Source organism: Aquarana catesbeiana, linkage group LG03 (genome assembly GCF_042186555.1).
Source record: "Aquarana catesbeiana isolate 2022-GZ linkage group LG03, ASM4218655v1, whole genome shotgun sequence".
Taxonomy (NCBI): domain Eukaryota; kingdom Metazoa; phylum Chordata; class Amphibia; order Anura; family Ranidae; genus Aquarana; species Aquarana catesbeiana.
Window position 1 is genome coordinate 124054899 of NC_133326.1, and position 15059 is coordinate 124069957.

Genomic DNA, 15059 nt, shown 5'->3' on the forward strand with positions numbered 1-15059 from the left:
CTTAACATAAAATGTACCCATCAGAGTGCTCCTTAACATAAAATATGTCCAACAGCATGTCCCTCAACATAAAATTTGCTCATGGGCACATTTTATATTAAGGGGCACTCTGATGGGCAAATTGTATGTTAAGGGGCACCCTGATGGGCACAAAACGTGCCCCTTAACGTAAAATCTGCCCATCAGAGTGCCCCTTAATACAAAATGTGCCCATCAGTGTTGCTCTTAAAATAAAATGTGCCCATCAGTGTTGTTCTTAAAATAAAATATGCCCATCAGAGTGCCCCTTAACATAAAATAAGGGTCACGCTGATGGGCACATTTTATTTTAATGTGAACGCTGACGGGCACATTTTATGTTAAGGGGCACTCTGATGGACACAACAAAATGTGTCCATCAGTGTGCCCCTTAAGAAAATATGCCCATCAGTTTACACATTAAAAATATACCCATCAGCGTGCCCCTTAAAATAAAATTTGTCCATCAGAGTGCCCCTTAACATAAAAAAAGGTGCCCATCAGCGTGACCTTTAACAAAATATGCCCAGCAGTGTGCACAATTAAAATATGCCCATTAGTGATCACTAGTTGGCCCACATACCTTGAATGCAGGAGGGCACAACTGAAATACTGAAGGTGCGGAAGCTGCGAGATATGGAGAGCCAGGACCCGGGAACCGCGAGTAACAGAGGGGCAGGGCGCGGGGTGCGCACGTGACGTCACGCCCCTACTCGCGGCCTGTGAGTGCGAGCTGGTCTTCTCTCAACTCCGAGACCTGCGATGAGGAGCAGGGGGCGGGCGCACGCAGCGTCACTGGTTGCTGGGGAAAACCGCGTTCCCAGCAAACTAGCAACGGCTGTTTTAGAAGGACAGGACACTTCACTGCACCCCCCCCCACAATAAATTGTACCACCCAGGGCATCCGCCCCCCCCCGTACCGGCTTCTGCTTGTAGTGCAGGCATAGCCCCATTGCAAGGGATACTTTTTTAGCTGTGCAAACAAATGGCAACCACCCCAACCTATAACTAGCCTTTGCAGCAAAGAGCACAAGGAAGGGCAATGCACATCAAAAACAAACAAAAATTCCCAGATCACTTACCAGCTTACCAGTTGGAGCACATATATAGCAGTAAATAGGTTCCTTAGGGCCTTATCTTATTCTATCCACTGCTACATACAGCATGTGCTCCACAGCACCCCAATATAATTACAGTACACTGGGGTGCTGTGACGTGGCCACTGCGGCTTACACATGTTTTCAAATGTGTGCGACTAAACCCCTTGTTTTTAACGTAAACTGGTAGACAGGGTCAATTTGGTTTTGTTGCAGGCTAGCTGGTAAGTGAGCTGGAAATTTTTGTTTGTTTTTAAAAAATTTTTAAGTGCCTGGATTTGGGCTTTAACTCCAGTTATACGATTTACAGAATGAAACAAGTTTAAAGCATGGCTTTTTAGCAATAATAGCACTCAGAAGGCATAAAAGCCAATAGACTTGTCTATTCTGCATGACTATCTAGCAGTGTATTCACTTACCTTACAAGATGAGTGTTCCCTCCATCCTTCTTGTGATGCCGATTTGAACTGAACGGTTTCTAAAGAGGCTTGTGGAACGGTCCATACACATACCAAACCATTCTGACACCCCCTAAAATCGAACACAATATGTAAAAAATAAATATTGCTGTTGTCTTTAAATCAAAGAGCTAGTTTCAGCAAGGTAGTGTATAGCTGTAATGGCTGAATTCAGGCTTAGTATCAGGCCTAAAAACAGAACTCAATTTAGCTAAAATCAAAGAAAAAATATCCTTTTATATTTACAAGCAAATTGAGGAATATGTGCACCTATCTATTTTGACCTTACCCCAGGAGGCAGAGCATAGCTTATACTATACCTATAAGATGCTGTCATCCAACTCCTCCCAGCTGTATTGACACATGTACATCACTGGCTCCATTAATTTCTTTGTAAAACCATATTGGCAGTCTGACAGGTTGGCTGGTTAGCACGTTGAATGGAGCCTACAGCAAGCATGCTGTTGCACAGTGCGAGGATTACTAATGTTTACACAGACTGTGCAGTGTCTCACAAGCCCCATAATAAAGCTCTCCAGACTGCACTGCTTTAGGCAAGTAAAGCTATGCTAAGCATGTCTGCGGAAGAGGGGCAGAAAAGAATAAGTGACTGTGACCGAACCGCCCAGCACCCAGCTTGGGTGCTTCCGTCAAGATATAGCTTCCACCAGTCAGGACCCAGGAACCAGGTATTCTAGCTGAATAATGCATAGCACCCAACGATCTAGAGGACACTAGCTTAGGTGCTCTGGAACTGGAACTAACTTTATTGAAATCTCACACAGAATTGATATAGTACACAGGACCAGGTAGGGCCTGAACACATTACCCTAAAAATACAAACTGTAATCAGGAATATAATTAACAGAGGTAAGGAACAGCAATCATAAACATAAACTAAGTAAGCTAATCAAAAGAAACACATAACATCCAACAAATGGTTCAATAACAAGGTATAGTGGTCACAATATTGATCTCATCTCCAATCAGGCAGACAGAAACAATAGGTGACTCAATTAACAATGGGGATGCACACATAGGCGGCACACAAGGGGACAAAGACACTTAAAACAGTTGTAAATCCAGCTTTGTTATTTTTACCTACAGGTAAGCCTATAATAAGGTAAAATTAATATCTTCTTATCCTGCATGGTCTAGGAGATATTCACCCTGCATACAGCCACTGACATCAGCGGCGCGAGCGCTCTGAGGGTTTGGCATACCATGCCAGAACTTCAGAGCTTTTTGGCGAAACCGAGGGCTCCGGCGTACTTGCGCGGGAGTGGCATCATTATGACACCGGCCACTCACAACGCTGGAGCCCGCGATCCCAGAAGAAAGGACAGGAGAAGATGTCAGCCTTCTCAGCGGGGACTGGGTGCTGCTGAGAGGGCTTCCTTCTAAAGTGAGTCATTCATAATATGCTAGTATGCGATGCAAACTAGCACATTATGCCTTTGTCTTACAGTTTTTTTTTTTTCCTCGGTCTACAACCGCTTTAACTTAACACCTTGAATAGATTACATCAGGAGACCCCAGAATCAGGTTGCTTTGAGCTGGTATTAACATCTGCTCTGAGTATCACAATCTAAAGCAGTTATTGTTAGTTTGGGAATAGAGGCCCTCAAAATGTATCTGGGTCCTCCATTTCAGAGTCTATGTGTTTTGGGAAGACATGAACGTGAATCTGAAGCAAGACCACTTTAAGGGTCCCCAAGGCACACCCCCCCCCCAAAGGAGTAGTGTTACCTTAAAAGCCAGGGCTCATAGTCAGTAGGCAAGAGGCCACCCTGCAGTCCTCTCCAAAAGCCCCTGTCCTGGTTGAGTGTCACAGTGACCTTATACTTTAAAGCAGCCTTCACAGTGCTTTCTATGTAATATTTATTTTAAGACCATGCAAACATAATTTGGATAGATATTAAAAAAGCAGGTCACTAACACATGCAAAAGTCAGCCATTTAAATTTAATTGATTCTTTCAGAAGTCAGTGGAAGGCTCAAGAGATCTATACTAGTAATGCATGTAAACATGAATAAGAAGTGCAAAAGACACTCACGTTCCAAGCATGAGCTGTGGGCTGTCAGCTTTCCCAGGCAACACACACCAGGCTATTGTGTTGACATATGATGGGTGTGGGAGGCTGTAGAGGGTTTTCCAGCTGCCACCTGTGTTTCCCCATATCTTAACAGTGTCCTCTTTGGCACAGGTAAGTAGCAGTTCACCTGCTGGATCCCATTTTACACTCACAAACATCTCCTAAAAAACAAGAATTTAATTTATTGCATTGATGGTGTCATGGCACATATGAACCTTTGTAGGGCTGAAACTAATCGGCAACTAATCGATTATGAAATTAATCGATTACTATTTTCATAATCGATTAATCGGCCAGTAACATAATGGGGTTAAGAAAACTAAAATGAGCCCTTTACAAAAAGAGCAAATAATCGCTACTGTAAATATTACTTTCACAGTTCTACAGTAAAAAATATTAACCCCTTACAGTAATGATTATCTGCTTTTTTTGTACTATAAAGGGCTAATTTTAGTTTAACCCCATTGTTACTAAACGTCTTAGACCTAATTCACATCTATGTGTTTTTTGGTGCTTTTTGCAGAAACCCACTAAAGTTCATTTACATGGTTTCCTATGGGACCCGTTTACATCTATGCTTTTTTCAGCCGCTGCATGTTTGGAAAGGGTCAGGGACTTTTTTTAAACTCAAAATGGTGCTTTTTTGGTTCAATATACTTCAATGGAGAAGCTGCAGAAAAGCATGTAATGCGTTTTTGCAGCAATTTGTGTTTTTTAATCTGCCCAACAAATTGGCCCAAAAAAAAAATGCGAAAACGCAAATCACAGCAAAATCACATGCACAAAAATCAAAATGCACAGCAAAAAGCACTGCAGAAACAGATCAATACAAACCTATGCAACCTGCATAGGTGTGTATGGAGCCTTATGCTGGCCACACGGATCAATTTTCAGACGAGAATATTCATACTAAAAATCTTTGTATATTCGCTGAATGAAGGAATGTTGTTTGAAATTTTCACTTGTTTTTAACATTCTGTTTTTAAAATTAATGTAATTTATGAGCAAAAACCACATACACTGTCTGAAAATTCCTAATAGAAGTTTTCTATTATTTCCAAATTTTCCCATCACTGTGGTTGAAAATGAACCCCACTAACGATTAGAAAATCAAACAAATGTTCTTAAAAATTTAATTTTTTTTGAAGGAAGACGTTTGTTTTTTAATAAAAAAAAAAATTTGATTTCTGAGTCTGATATTTACCAGATTCACCCTTTAATAGTATACAGTATATCTCTTCTCTAATAGTTTATACAATATATCTCTTCTGTCTGTTATTCTCAGAGTGGATTAGATATTTTGCTCCCTAACCACATAGTTGGTTATTTATATTTACCACTGATAAGCAATTTATTCTTAAATATCTCTTTTTTAAAACTGTACATATTAGCTAAATTATACAATTTTTTTTTTTTTTTTTAAGGTTATTAACCAATTAATCGAAACAATAATCGGTCAACTAATCGATTATGAAAATAATCGCTAGTTGCAGACCTAAACCTTTGTAAATATTGAAGCCTCTACATGTAAACTAAAGAACACAGTTTAGATTAATTAGAAAAAGAAATCTTAGGCTGGCCATATAGGAATCCTTTTTTTGTTCAGCCTACAGACCGAACGCCAACAAAAAAAATATAGCAAGTTCCTCTATTGGTGCTGTATGGAGAAATCTCCCACTGCAGCCGGCTGTTAAATCTGATTGGATGCAGCCGCTTTTTGGCTGACAATTTGAACCTGGCTCCTTCCATTTTTCAATTGAGGGATTTCCAACTGGGCCACTCACTGAGCAAATTATGGAAATTTGTACAGTGTATGACCAGCTTAAAGCATTATTAAACCCAAAACTAATAATTTAATATATTGCAGCTTCCAATCCTTAGATGTGTTGGTAGCATTAGTTTTCTTCTTTAGGCTTTTTTTCCTCTGTTTTCACTTGGTGATCTGCCAGTAACACATCCTATATTACAGTGCCCCCACTCTGGATGAAGGAGTACAGGGGCACCCTCATCCCTGCTACATCTGTAAGAGTTTGTTCTTTTGGAAAATCTGATTTTCCATCTAAGAATTGGTAAGCTGCAAAGTAATAAATGCTTTTGGGTTTAATACCACTTTAATTGACAACAGTGCACATCTTACCTTATGTGCGTCAATAAGAACCATCCCTCCTTTCTCTTCTGGCTCCTTGTGTCCAATTAGTAACTTTCCATCAGCAAAACCAACAGCAAAAGGACGGTCTTCACTAAACCAAGTAATGCAGGTAACAGCCACTGTACAAAAAAATAAAAACAAAAAACCACATACATCAGATTCTATAAAAGGAGTTGTAAAGGCAGAAAGCTTTTTTTACCTTAAAATGGTTGAAAAAGGTTTTCTTTTTATTTTAATGCATTCTATGCAATAAGATAAAAAGCCTTCTGTGTGCAGCATCCCCCCTAATACTTACCCAAGGTTAATCAAGAGATGTTGCACGAGAGACTTGGCTGTCCGGGACGCCCCTCCACATTGGCTAAGACAGCAGAATGGCGCCATTGGCTCCCGCTGCTGTCAAAGTCAGTGAATCAATGATGAGAGAAAGGGGGTGGGGTGGGGTAGGGCCGGGTCGCGGCTACATGTCTGAATGGACACAGGGACTGTAGCTCGGGTGCCCCCATAGTAAGCCGCTCCCTGTGGGGGCACTCAAAAGGAGAGTGGGGCCAAGAGCACCAAAGTGGGACCCGAGAAGAGGAGGATTTGGGCTGCCCAGAGACTTTAGTATCACTTTAATGCATTGAAGCTTATTATAGGGTCACTCGGTGGAGGGAGGAGCCAGGAGGACTGGCAAGGAACCCGAGAAGAGGAGGATTGGGACTGCTTTGTGCAAAACCATTGCACAGAGCAGGTAAGTATAACATGTTTGTTATTGAAAAATTTTTTTCCCTTTACAATCACTTCAATACTGATCATCATAGCGAAGCTGATAATTAGAAGAGAATTGTATAGTAAAGAGAATGTCTTAGAGACATATTTATAAAGCAGTGAATATGAGAGTTATCAAACATTCACTAATGATTATTCATGCATTGTTTATTAAAACTTATAAACCAGAAAGATTCATCTGCAGTAAACATTTGGTAAATGTCCCATTTGCGGTTTTATAAATATGCCCTACTATGTTCACTTTAGCCAAGCTGCACAGCAGAAATTATGCACAGAGTCCTTAACTGATGTATAGTGGTTATTCATGCACAACATTCAAGCTTCTAAGCTCCATTCACACTTGTCGACTTATCATATGACTTTGAACATTAAAGTCGCATGACAAATCACAACCCATTCTTTTCAATTGCACCCGTTCAAATCGATGCAAGTAGCAGCGACTTTGAAAAAGGTACCTGCACTATTTTTATGCAAATTTGGTGCAGAGAATGTAAAGTCGGATCAAAGCCGCATTAAAAGTTGCTCCAAAGTCGCACTGGGAATTGTGCAACATTGGAGATGCACTAATGTTAATAGAGCTTTAGGGACATTCTAGTCAAATGCTAAGTTTTCCCCTTGAATAGATACAGCTGCATTCAAAATAATTGCAGTGTTTTACTTGCTTTGCCTGTAGTTGAAACGCACCTTAACAGGACATGCTGGCTTACTGTGCCCAAAAGCTCCAAGTGATCTTACTATCCTATTCAGTGCAGTTTTCAATGTACATATTTTTACATACCTTCTTTCCTGTAACAGTGCTCCAGTTCCACGCGGCGCATGCTGATGGCATCTGTCACTTCAATTAGCCCCAAAGTTCCATCAACACGACCCACCAACAAAGACTCTGGCTGGTCACTAGCCCATCCATCTCCAGGACTCTGCTCAGGCCACACTATGCAGGAGACCCAGTGAGGCTGAGTGTCCACAAGTCCTTTTCCACCTAAAGAAAAATGGTCACAAATTATATTATAGTAACAGTATTAAAAGGGAAATGTCTAGTCTAAAACATAGGAGAATATCCTTCAGAATCAACCTCCAGTTTAATAAATAGACACAAAATATTAGATGGATATATAGAAGATGGATGGCTAAACTGATACCATTGACTTGCCAGATGTTGATCGTCTTTTCCAGGGCTCCGGCCAGATAACGCCCACTAACACTCCAACACACAGGAGACAAGGATGGGTCTGGTTCCTCTGGGGTTCCCTCTCTAATAAAGAGAAAAAAAAATCCTGTTTAGATTTCTTCTATATATTGCTTTTAAAGCTGGATACAACTCCAGACCATAAAAAATGTGGATGGCATGTTGCTAGAAATGTGCAATAAAATGCTTCTGCATTGTGCATTCGTCTACCAACCCCTGCTACTTTATCACCTGCCACATCACTGATGGTAAATGTATACTCACTCCAACCTTGTAAGCTTTGTGAAAATGGAGGGGTTACCCACAGTAACAAATAAGATGCTATTTGTCATGGTTGCAGTAAAGGTTTGAACTTAACGCAAAAATGCCTAATTTCTAGGGCAGTGGTTATCAACTTATGAGATATAGGGGGTCTGATATCACCAGAGGGCCGCACATAATTTTCAATATGTGTCAGGTCTGTAGTCTAGCAGTCCTCTCATACATAACAGAGGAAATGATAGTCAGAGACTATGTACATGCTTCAAAGCTTGGCAACATGCTGCAGAAGATAATACAAAAGTGGGAACATGTTACATGAGGCTAGCAGAGATCAATGTTCCCACTACAGACTGCTGAAGTCCGAGGGCCGCACCTCATATACGAAAGGGGTGCATGTGGAGCTCAGGCTACAGGTTGGTCACCATTTGCATTTCCAATTGAAGTATACAACTAAAAGTTGTGTTATTATCTAAAAGATGTATGTTTTTTTTTTTTTAGAATCATACTTACCTAGGCTTACCTAGGTGGATGCAGCATCAGCTCATTGGAGTGCTGGGCTGTGGAGGGGGCAGGAGTGGCTGGCTTAGGCTCTCAGAGGCTGAGCCAGGTGCTGGACCAGACATGGGGGTGGATCCCGACTACATTGTCGATCTTGCCCGAGCCTGGACTGGCTCTGACACGTCAGCTGACAGTGGAATTCAACCAGCTGTCTGCTGAAAATGGGTCACAGGAGTGCAGAACGAACTGTACTCCTGTGATCCCCAAGCTTTGGCTGTGCTTCTCCTTTAAGTTTATATTGAGCCTTTTTGCTAACTGAAGTATACACCAGTGTTTTTGTATGATCACTCATGTCTACAGTGATATAAAATCCTGTTTTTTATGAGCTTTCAGCAACTCATGTGAAGTGTCAGCACATTATTCCGTCCCGTATGGATATAGCAGCACAGCACGCTAAACCTACCTTTCAGCCAGGGCTTCCATCAAGTTTAAAGAATGTAGTCCAAAACTGCATTTAAAAGAAACTTCTTGAAATCCCCTGCAGCCTGTGAGCTCCATCTCATGGTATTTGTAGGGAGGGAGTAAAGCTGCTGGAGCCAGCAGTGTGTACTCGCTCCTGTTGCCTATGAGCTCACCAGCTGCGACAGGAGGGAGCACATACTGCGCATGTCCCAGAACAGGACAGTGCTCCCTCCTGTTGCATTAGAACTAGAGGGTGCTGGTCCCAACAGCTGCTCTATCCCTACCTTAACACGGGAAGAAGCCATCACAGGCTGTATTTATCCAGCAAATGGCAATACTATACAATCTGGTGACTGCTGGAACAGGTGTTCAAAATTGTGTTCCGGGATTTAAAAAAAATAAAATAAAAAAATCAATAACCTAAATCTAAGTTCCCATTTGTGAGAATAGTTACAAATACAACCCTGGTAATATTTTATAATTGAAAAACTCATCTCTTAGTCATATGTTTAACAGAACAAAAAACATTGCTGAAGCTACTTACGGTTTTTGGAAAACGCATGTCTGCTGGAGGGAATACTGGTTTCTAGACACATTCCACACTCTGACAGTCCCATCACTTCCACTAGTGGCTAGTAACACTTTCTTACTGCTCCACACAGAGGTGATCACCTGAAAACAGTTACATAAAATTTTCAAGCCTACATAAAAATTATACTGTAAATTGCAATTGTGTTATAGCACAAAAATATCTTTTAGCAGATTTAGATGGAAGCTGCCATATTGGGCAGCACAGTGGTGTAGTGGTTAGCACTTTCACCTAGCAACAAAAAGGGTCGCCTGGAGTTTGCATGTTCTCCCTGTGCCTGCGTGGGCTTCCTCCGGGTACTCTGGTTTCCTCCCACACTCTAAAGACTGGTAGGTTAATTGGACCCTGTCTAAATTGGCCCTAGTATGTACAAATGTGTGTTAGAGACCATAGGTTGTAAGCTCCTTGAGGGCAGGGGCTGATGAGAATGTTGAATGTATATGTGAGAATGTTGAATGTATATGTAAAGCGCTGTGTAAATTGATGGCGCTATACAAGTACCTGAAATAAACAAACAAATAAAAATGATCAGACTCCCAGGCTGTATAACTTCTCTGTAGCATTGAAAAAGAAACCAATCAGTTGCACTGTGAACGGCATTACTGCCTTGGAACTAGATTGTAGCAAACAGCAATTTTTCACGTGATGCTTTTCACACAGATATTTTGATTTGAAAAGCATTCTTGTAATGTTAGGAAATTGACACCAGTAGGCAATATCGAAAGCTGATTACTATGGGGACTGGTTACACTTACAATCGGGGAAAAAAAAATCTATACACTTCATAATACCCTTAAAAGAGACTTTCATTAGAGAATAATGGAGACCACCATTACTGCACTCTCCTTTGAAAATGTCAGCTTCTTGGATGCAGTGCTAATGCTTTGGCTTCAATGCCGTCTGAGTCCCTGACATAGAACAGGTATAGGGATATGAAATGCAGAAGCTTTTCTGACGCTTGTTTACAGCATACTTGTTCCAAGTCTCTAAATTAAAAGTACTCAATTCAGATGCAGACTGTCAACAAGCATTTAAAAAGGAGACCAGCAACGGCAGCCCCCATATTTCTTCCATGACAATGTCAAGTTACATCCTTAAAAAAAATCTACACTATACTTCCCAATCAATCGCCCAAAGAAACAGCACCTAGTAACTGATCTTGGTGAAGAAAATTAAAATTCACCCTGCTCTGATGTGCCTCCAGTTTGGTGAAAGAACATTTCCGCAAGTCTCCAGCCATATCTGCAAGAGTCTGTGGTGCAGTTTGATTGTCCCGATCATGAGCAGCAAGTGTACGTACTAACTGCTGCGCAGCCCATTGGCGGTGTTGAGAGGACAGCCGGGAAGAAAGGCAACACGCAGCCAGAGCATTGGCCAGTTCCAAAGGACCTAAAGTAGAAAGGTGAAATAAAGATAAAATTAAGTACTGTGTAAAAGACCACCAACATTTGATGTAAAATATATCATGTAATGTATCTAGGCAAGGAAAAAAAAAAAAAAATCATAAATTTTATGTTTGTGGTGTTGAAAAACTTTTTACCATGCTACAGTATCGAACAGCCTGCCTCTTACCTCTCTTCTCCATTTCTGCTTTGTCATAATTGGGTCGCAGTTTAGCTCCTTTGTCTGCAAGAAGTGCAACCAGTGCTTGTGTTACCACAAAGTTGGGTGAAGTAACAAGTTTATTTTCTTCTGCAATTCCACGCAAAAAACTAGGTAAGAATTTCCTTTGCACTGGGTCATCCACCGTTGTTAAATTCACACCAGTTGCTGCGGATATCAAATTCTGTAGAACAAAGCAAAAAGACTTTAAAGGTAACACAAAGAAACTCAAGTTTTACAGACAACAGACAAAGGTAAATTGACTGCAAAGTCGAATTTATTTTTCAATAATAAAAAAAAAAAAAACACCATGTTATACTTACCTGCTCTAGGCAGTGGATTTGCACAGAGCAACCCAAATACGCTTCTTCTCAGGTCCCTCTTCAGTGCTCCTGGCCCCTCCCTCCTGTTCAGTGCCCCCACAGCAATCAGCTTGCTATGGGGGCACCTGAGCTGAGTAACAGCTCTGTGTGTCCATTCAGACACGGAGGTGCGGCCCGGTCACACCCCCTCTCCTGATTGGCTGACTGACTGATTGACAGCAGCAGTAGCCAATGGTGCCACTGCTGTATCACAGCCAATCAGGAGGGAGTCTTGCACGGCTGAGACACTCGTGGACATCACTGGACAGAGAGGGGGCTCAGGTAATTATTAGGGAGGCTGCTGCACACAGAAGGCTTTTTATCTTAATACATAGAATGCATTAAGATAAAAAAAAAAAAACCTTCTGACTTTACAACTTCTTTAAGGACACGCATTGCTTCTTTCAGAAATATCTTCCAAACTGTGCTAAAAACCTTATAGGAAAGTACTTTTAAGAATAGGTGGTGTAAAATAACACATAGGCAAACATGAATACAATTTCCTAATCTGGGTAAGAAGCTTATGTTCTCAGCTTTAGGCTATGGTTCTTGCTCAAAGAGACCATGGGGGAGATTTACTAAAACTGGTGCACACAGAATCTTGTGCAGCTGTGCATAGTAACCAATCAGTTTCTAGGTTTTAGGCTGGGTTCACACTGGTGTGAACACAGACATTGCATGTGATTCGTACCGCATTGTTGTGCAGATCACATGCGATTTCTGTGCAATGAAAATTAAGCCATACAGTTTGTATGGCTGAATTTGTTTCGCATTCAGACCAAAATGGTACAGGACCCTTTTTTGGTCCGCACTGGAATCGGATTCTTGTACCATTTCACAGTTCGCACTGCGATCTGCAAATTGATCTGGGGGTGTCATTAACTTTACATTGACACCCGCAGCGGTATGCAGAGGGCAGTGTGGAGTGACATGCGATGCGGAAACCCACACTAGAATCGCGCTGGTTCCCACATCGCACAAGTGTGAACCCAGCCTTATTGTCAAACCTTAATTGAACAAGCTGAAGTTAGAAGCTGATTGGTTACTATGCACAGCTGAACCAAATTCTATGCGCACCAGTTTTAGTAAATCTCCCTTAATGGAGCTCTCGCTCTATCACTTTAACAGTGTGGTGCTTCTAGCTATAAGGGGGAGCATGTACAGTAACCTCCCATATGTGACAGTGCTTGGGGCTGAGCAGCCAACTGTGAGGCCTGAACACTGTCACAAGGGATATGCTTTTTTTTTTTTTTTGTCAAAAAACTTCTTTATTCAAAAGAAGTTAAAAAACGAAGGAGGTACATTTGATCCAAAAGATTTACAATACAGATATCAAATGTACAAATCATAGAGAATAGGGAGTGTTTAAACCTATGAACCGGGGGGGGGGGGGGGGACAGGAGAAACAAATATATGAATTACAAAGCATAATACCAATGCAACTAGACAAGGTCAGCTAAAACAGTCGTAAAGATGATGTTAATAAGCATAACTTAGTATAGTATCAGACGGAGTACTTGCTATTTGTTAAAGTATAATTGTATCGTGACCAACAGTAATATCAAGGGTCTGGGCAGTTGACTTTTAATCCATACAGGGTCCAACATGGGAAAACCATCTATCCCAAATTTTTTAAGTATTTATGAGGACAATCTCTATGCTCGTAGATTAATTTTTTATGTGCGCTTTCAGCCAAGCTTTAAAGGTTGGAGGCGTGTCTTGCATCCAGATCTTAGCTATTGTCTTTCTGGCCATATAGAACGTTTCTCTCACAAATACTCCCAGGGATTCGTCTAATTCTTCATCCGATACAAGGCCTAATAAGCATAGTTTGGGGTCTAGAGTAACATGAGAGCCCATGTCATCATGTAAAAATTGAACCACATGAAGCCAAAACGTCTATTACCGGACAAGCCCATGGCAGGTGAAAAAAAGTACCGGGAGCAGACTCGCACAATAGACATAGTGGGTTGCGAGTCAATTGAAATCGGGCAATTCTATGGGGGGGTGAGGTACACCTGATGTATAATGTATAGTTGTGTCAATCGGTCGGGTATTCTAGGAGAGACTAGTTTAACAGTTTCTAGTATTTCATCCCAATCATCATCAAGGTCCGTTTGCCATTTTGTTTTAACCCCATAAGCAAATGTTGTGACATAAGGCGTATCATTGTATATAGTGAGGAAATCAATTTAGTAGATTCCGTGCCCAATATAATATCCAATAGGGGTAGTCAAAGAAGGGTGTCCATCATGAAATTGGGTTTGTAGTGCGTGCCTGAGTTGGAAGTACCTGAACAATAACTGATTAGGGAGCGAGAACTCCTCTTTTAGCCGTTGAAATGTTTTAAGTCCAGTAGAGGTCATAACTTGATGTAGGTATTACTACACCATGGTTTGCCCATAGACTGGGGCCTGGGATTGTTAGTAGTTCAGGTAAACTATTATTGAACCAAAGAGGAGTGTGTGAGTGAAAGGGTGGTATCTGCATTTTAGATGATATGATCCCCTCCGATGATGAGAAGACATATCATGTTTGCATCAGACATGACTGGGATGAGGTGTTTCTCACATGATAACCTGGAGTGGAGTATGCGCTGGGTGAGTAGGTTTCTGACATATTAGGGATTGGTAGCGTAAGAGATCTGTTTTGTCTAAATAATAAAAGCGGGATGTTTGAGAGGCCAAATAGTAATCGCGGAAGTCAGGTAAGGCTGCACCACAGAGTGATAGGATTCTTCAAAGTGGGCCAGGAGAGTTTATGTCTACTGGGGCCCCACACAAAAGGTGTTCATTATAGATTCTAGAGTTTTTGAAGAATTTCAATGGCAAAAAAAGTGAGGCGTGCCATAGCATATATAGCACTTTAGATAGTAGGATCATTTTGATTATCTTAATACGTCCCATCACACCCAGTGGGAGTCTAGCCTTTTATCAAGGTATGAAAGGGTTCTATATTAAGTGGTACAAAGTTCTAGTAACCATGATTCCTAATTATTTAATAATAATAGATACTCTGGTTAGCGGTAAAGGGGGATTGGTGAGGGGGGGGAGACATAGGCGTGCGCACAGGGAGTGCCAGGTGTGCCTGGGCACACCCTAATCGCCTTGTGTGGTGCATATTCCCCCCGGTTTAGACCACTGATATTTCATCCAAAAAAAAATGTTACAAAATAAAATAATTTTAAAAGAATAAAAATACAACTACTGACACTGTCCACTGCCCTACTGACACCATCAGTACATATACACATGCATATGTATTTGAGCTTTGGGGTGCACACCCTAATGCAATAGGATGCACACACCTATGGGGGGGATGATCAAGGGGGAGTGATTGGCAATTTGAACCCGTTTATTCGCAAACCTGAGTGTTGTCCTATGCATTCTATTGTTCGGAGAGCCTCTATAAGAGATGGACCTGAATCAGCCAGGTATGAGATATCGTCAACGTATACGCCAAGTTTTTCAGTTACATTACCAGTCTGTAAACCTCGGATACTTGGGGTTGGCTC

General features: G+C 41.3%; 1 protein-coding gene across 12 annotated transcripts in view; it reads right to left on the reverse strand.

The window, feature by feature from the left end:
- HERC1 (HECT and RLD domain containing E3 ubiquitin protein ligase family member 1) overlaps positions 1 to 15059 on the reverse strand; it is a 253741-nt gene that overhangs the window by 53666 nt on the left and 185016 nt on the right. For all 12 annotated transcript variants that reach the window (XM_073619149.1, XM_073619158.1, XM_073619159.1 and 9 more), the window contains 8 exons: positions 11154 to 11367; positions 10765 to 10970; positions 9537 to 9664; positions 7725 to 7837; positions 7364 to 7564; positions 5806 to 5936; positions 3630 to 3829; positions 1535 to 1646 (listed from right to left, as the gene is read on the reverse strand). In XM_073619149.1, coding sequence (XP_073475250.1) covers positions 1535 to 1646; positions 3630 to 3829; positions 5806 to 5936; positions 7364 to 7564; positions 7725 to 7837; positions 9537 to 9664; positions 10765 to 10970; positions 11154 to 11367 — 1305 coding nt within the window. The remainder of the gene's footprint in view (positions 1 to 1534; positions 1647 to 3629; positions 3830 to 5805; positions 5937 to 7363; positions 7565 to 7724; positions 7838 to 9536; positions 9665 to 10764; positions 10971 to 11153; positions 11368 to 15059) is intronic.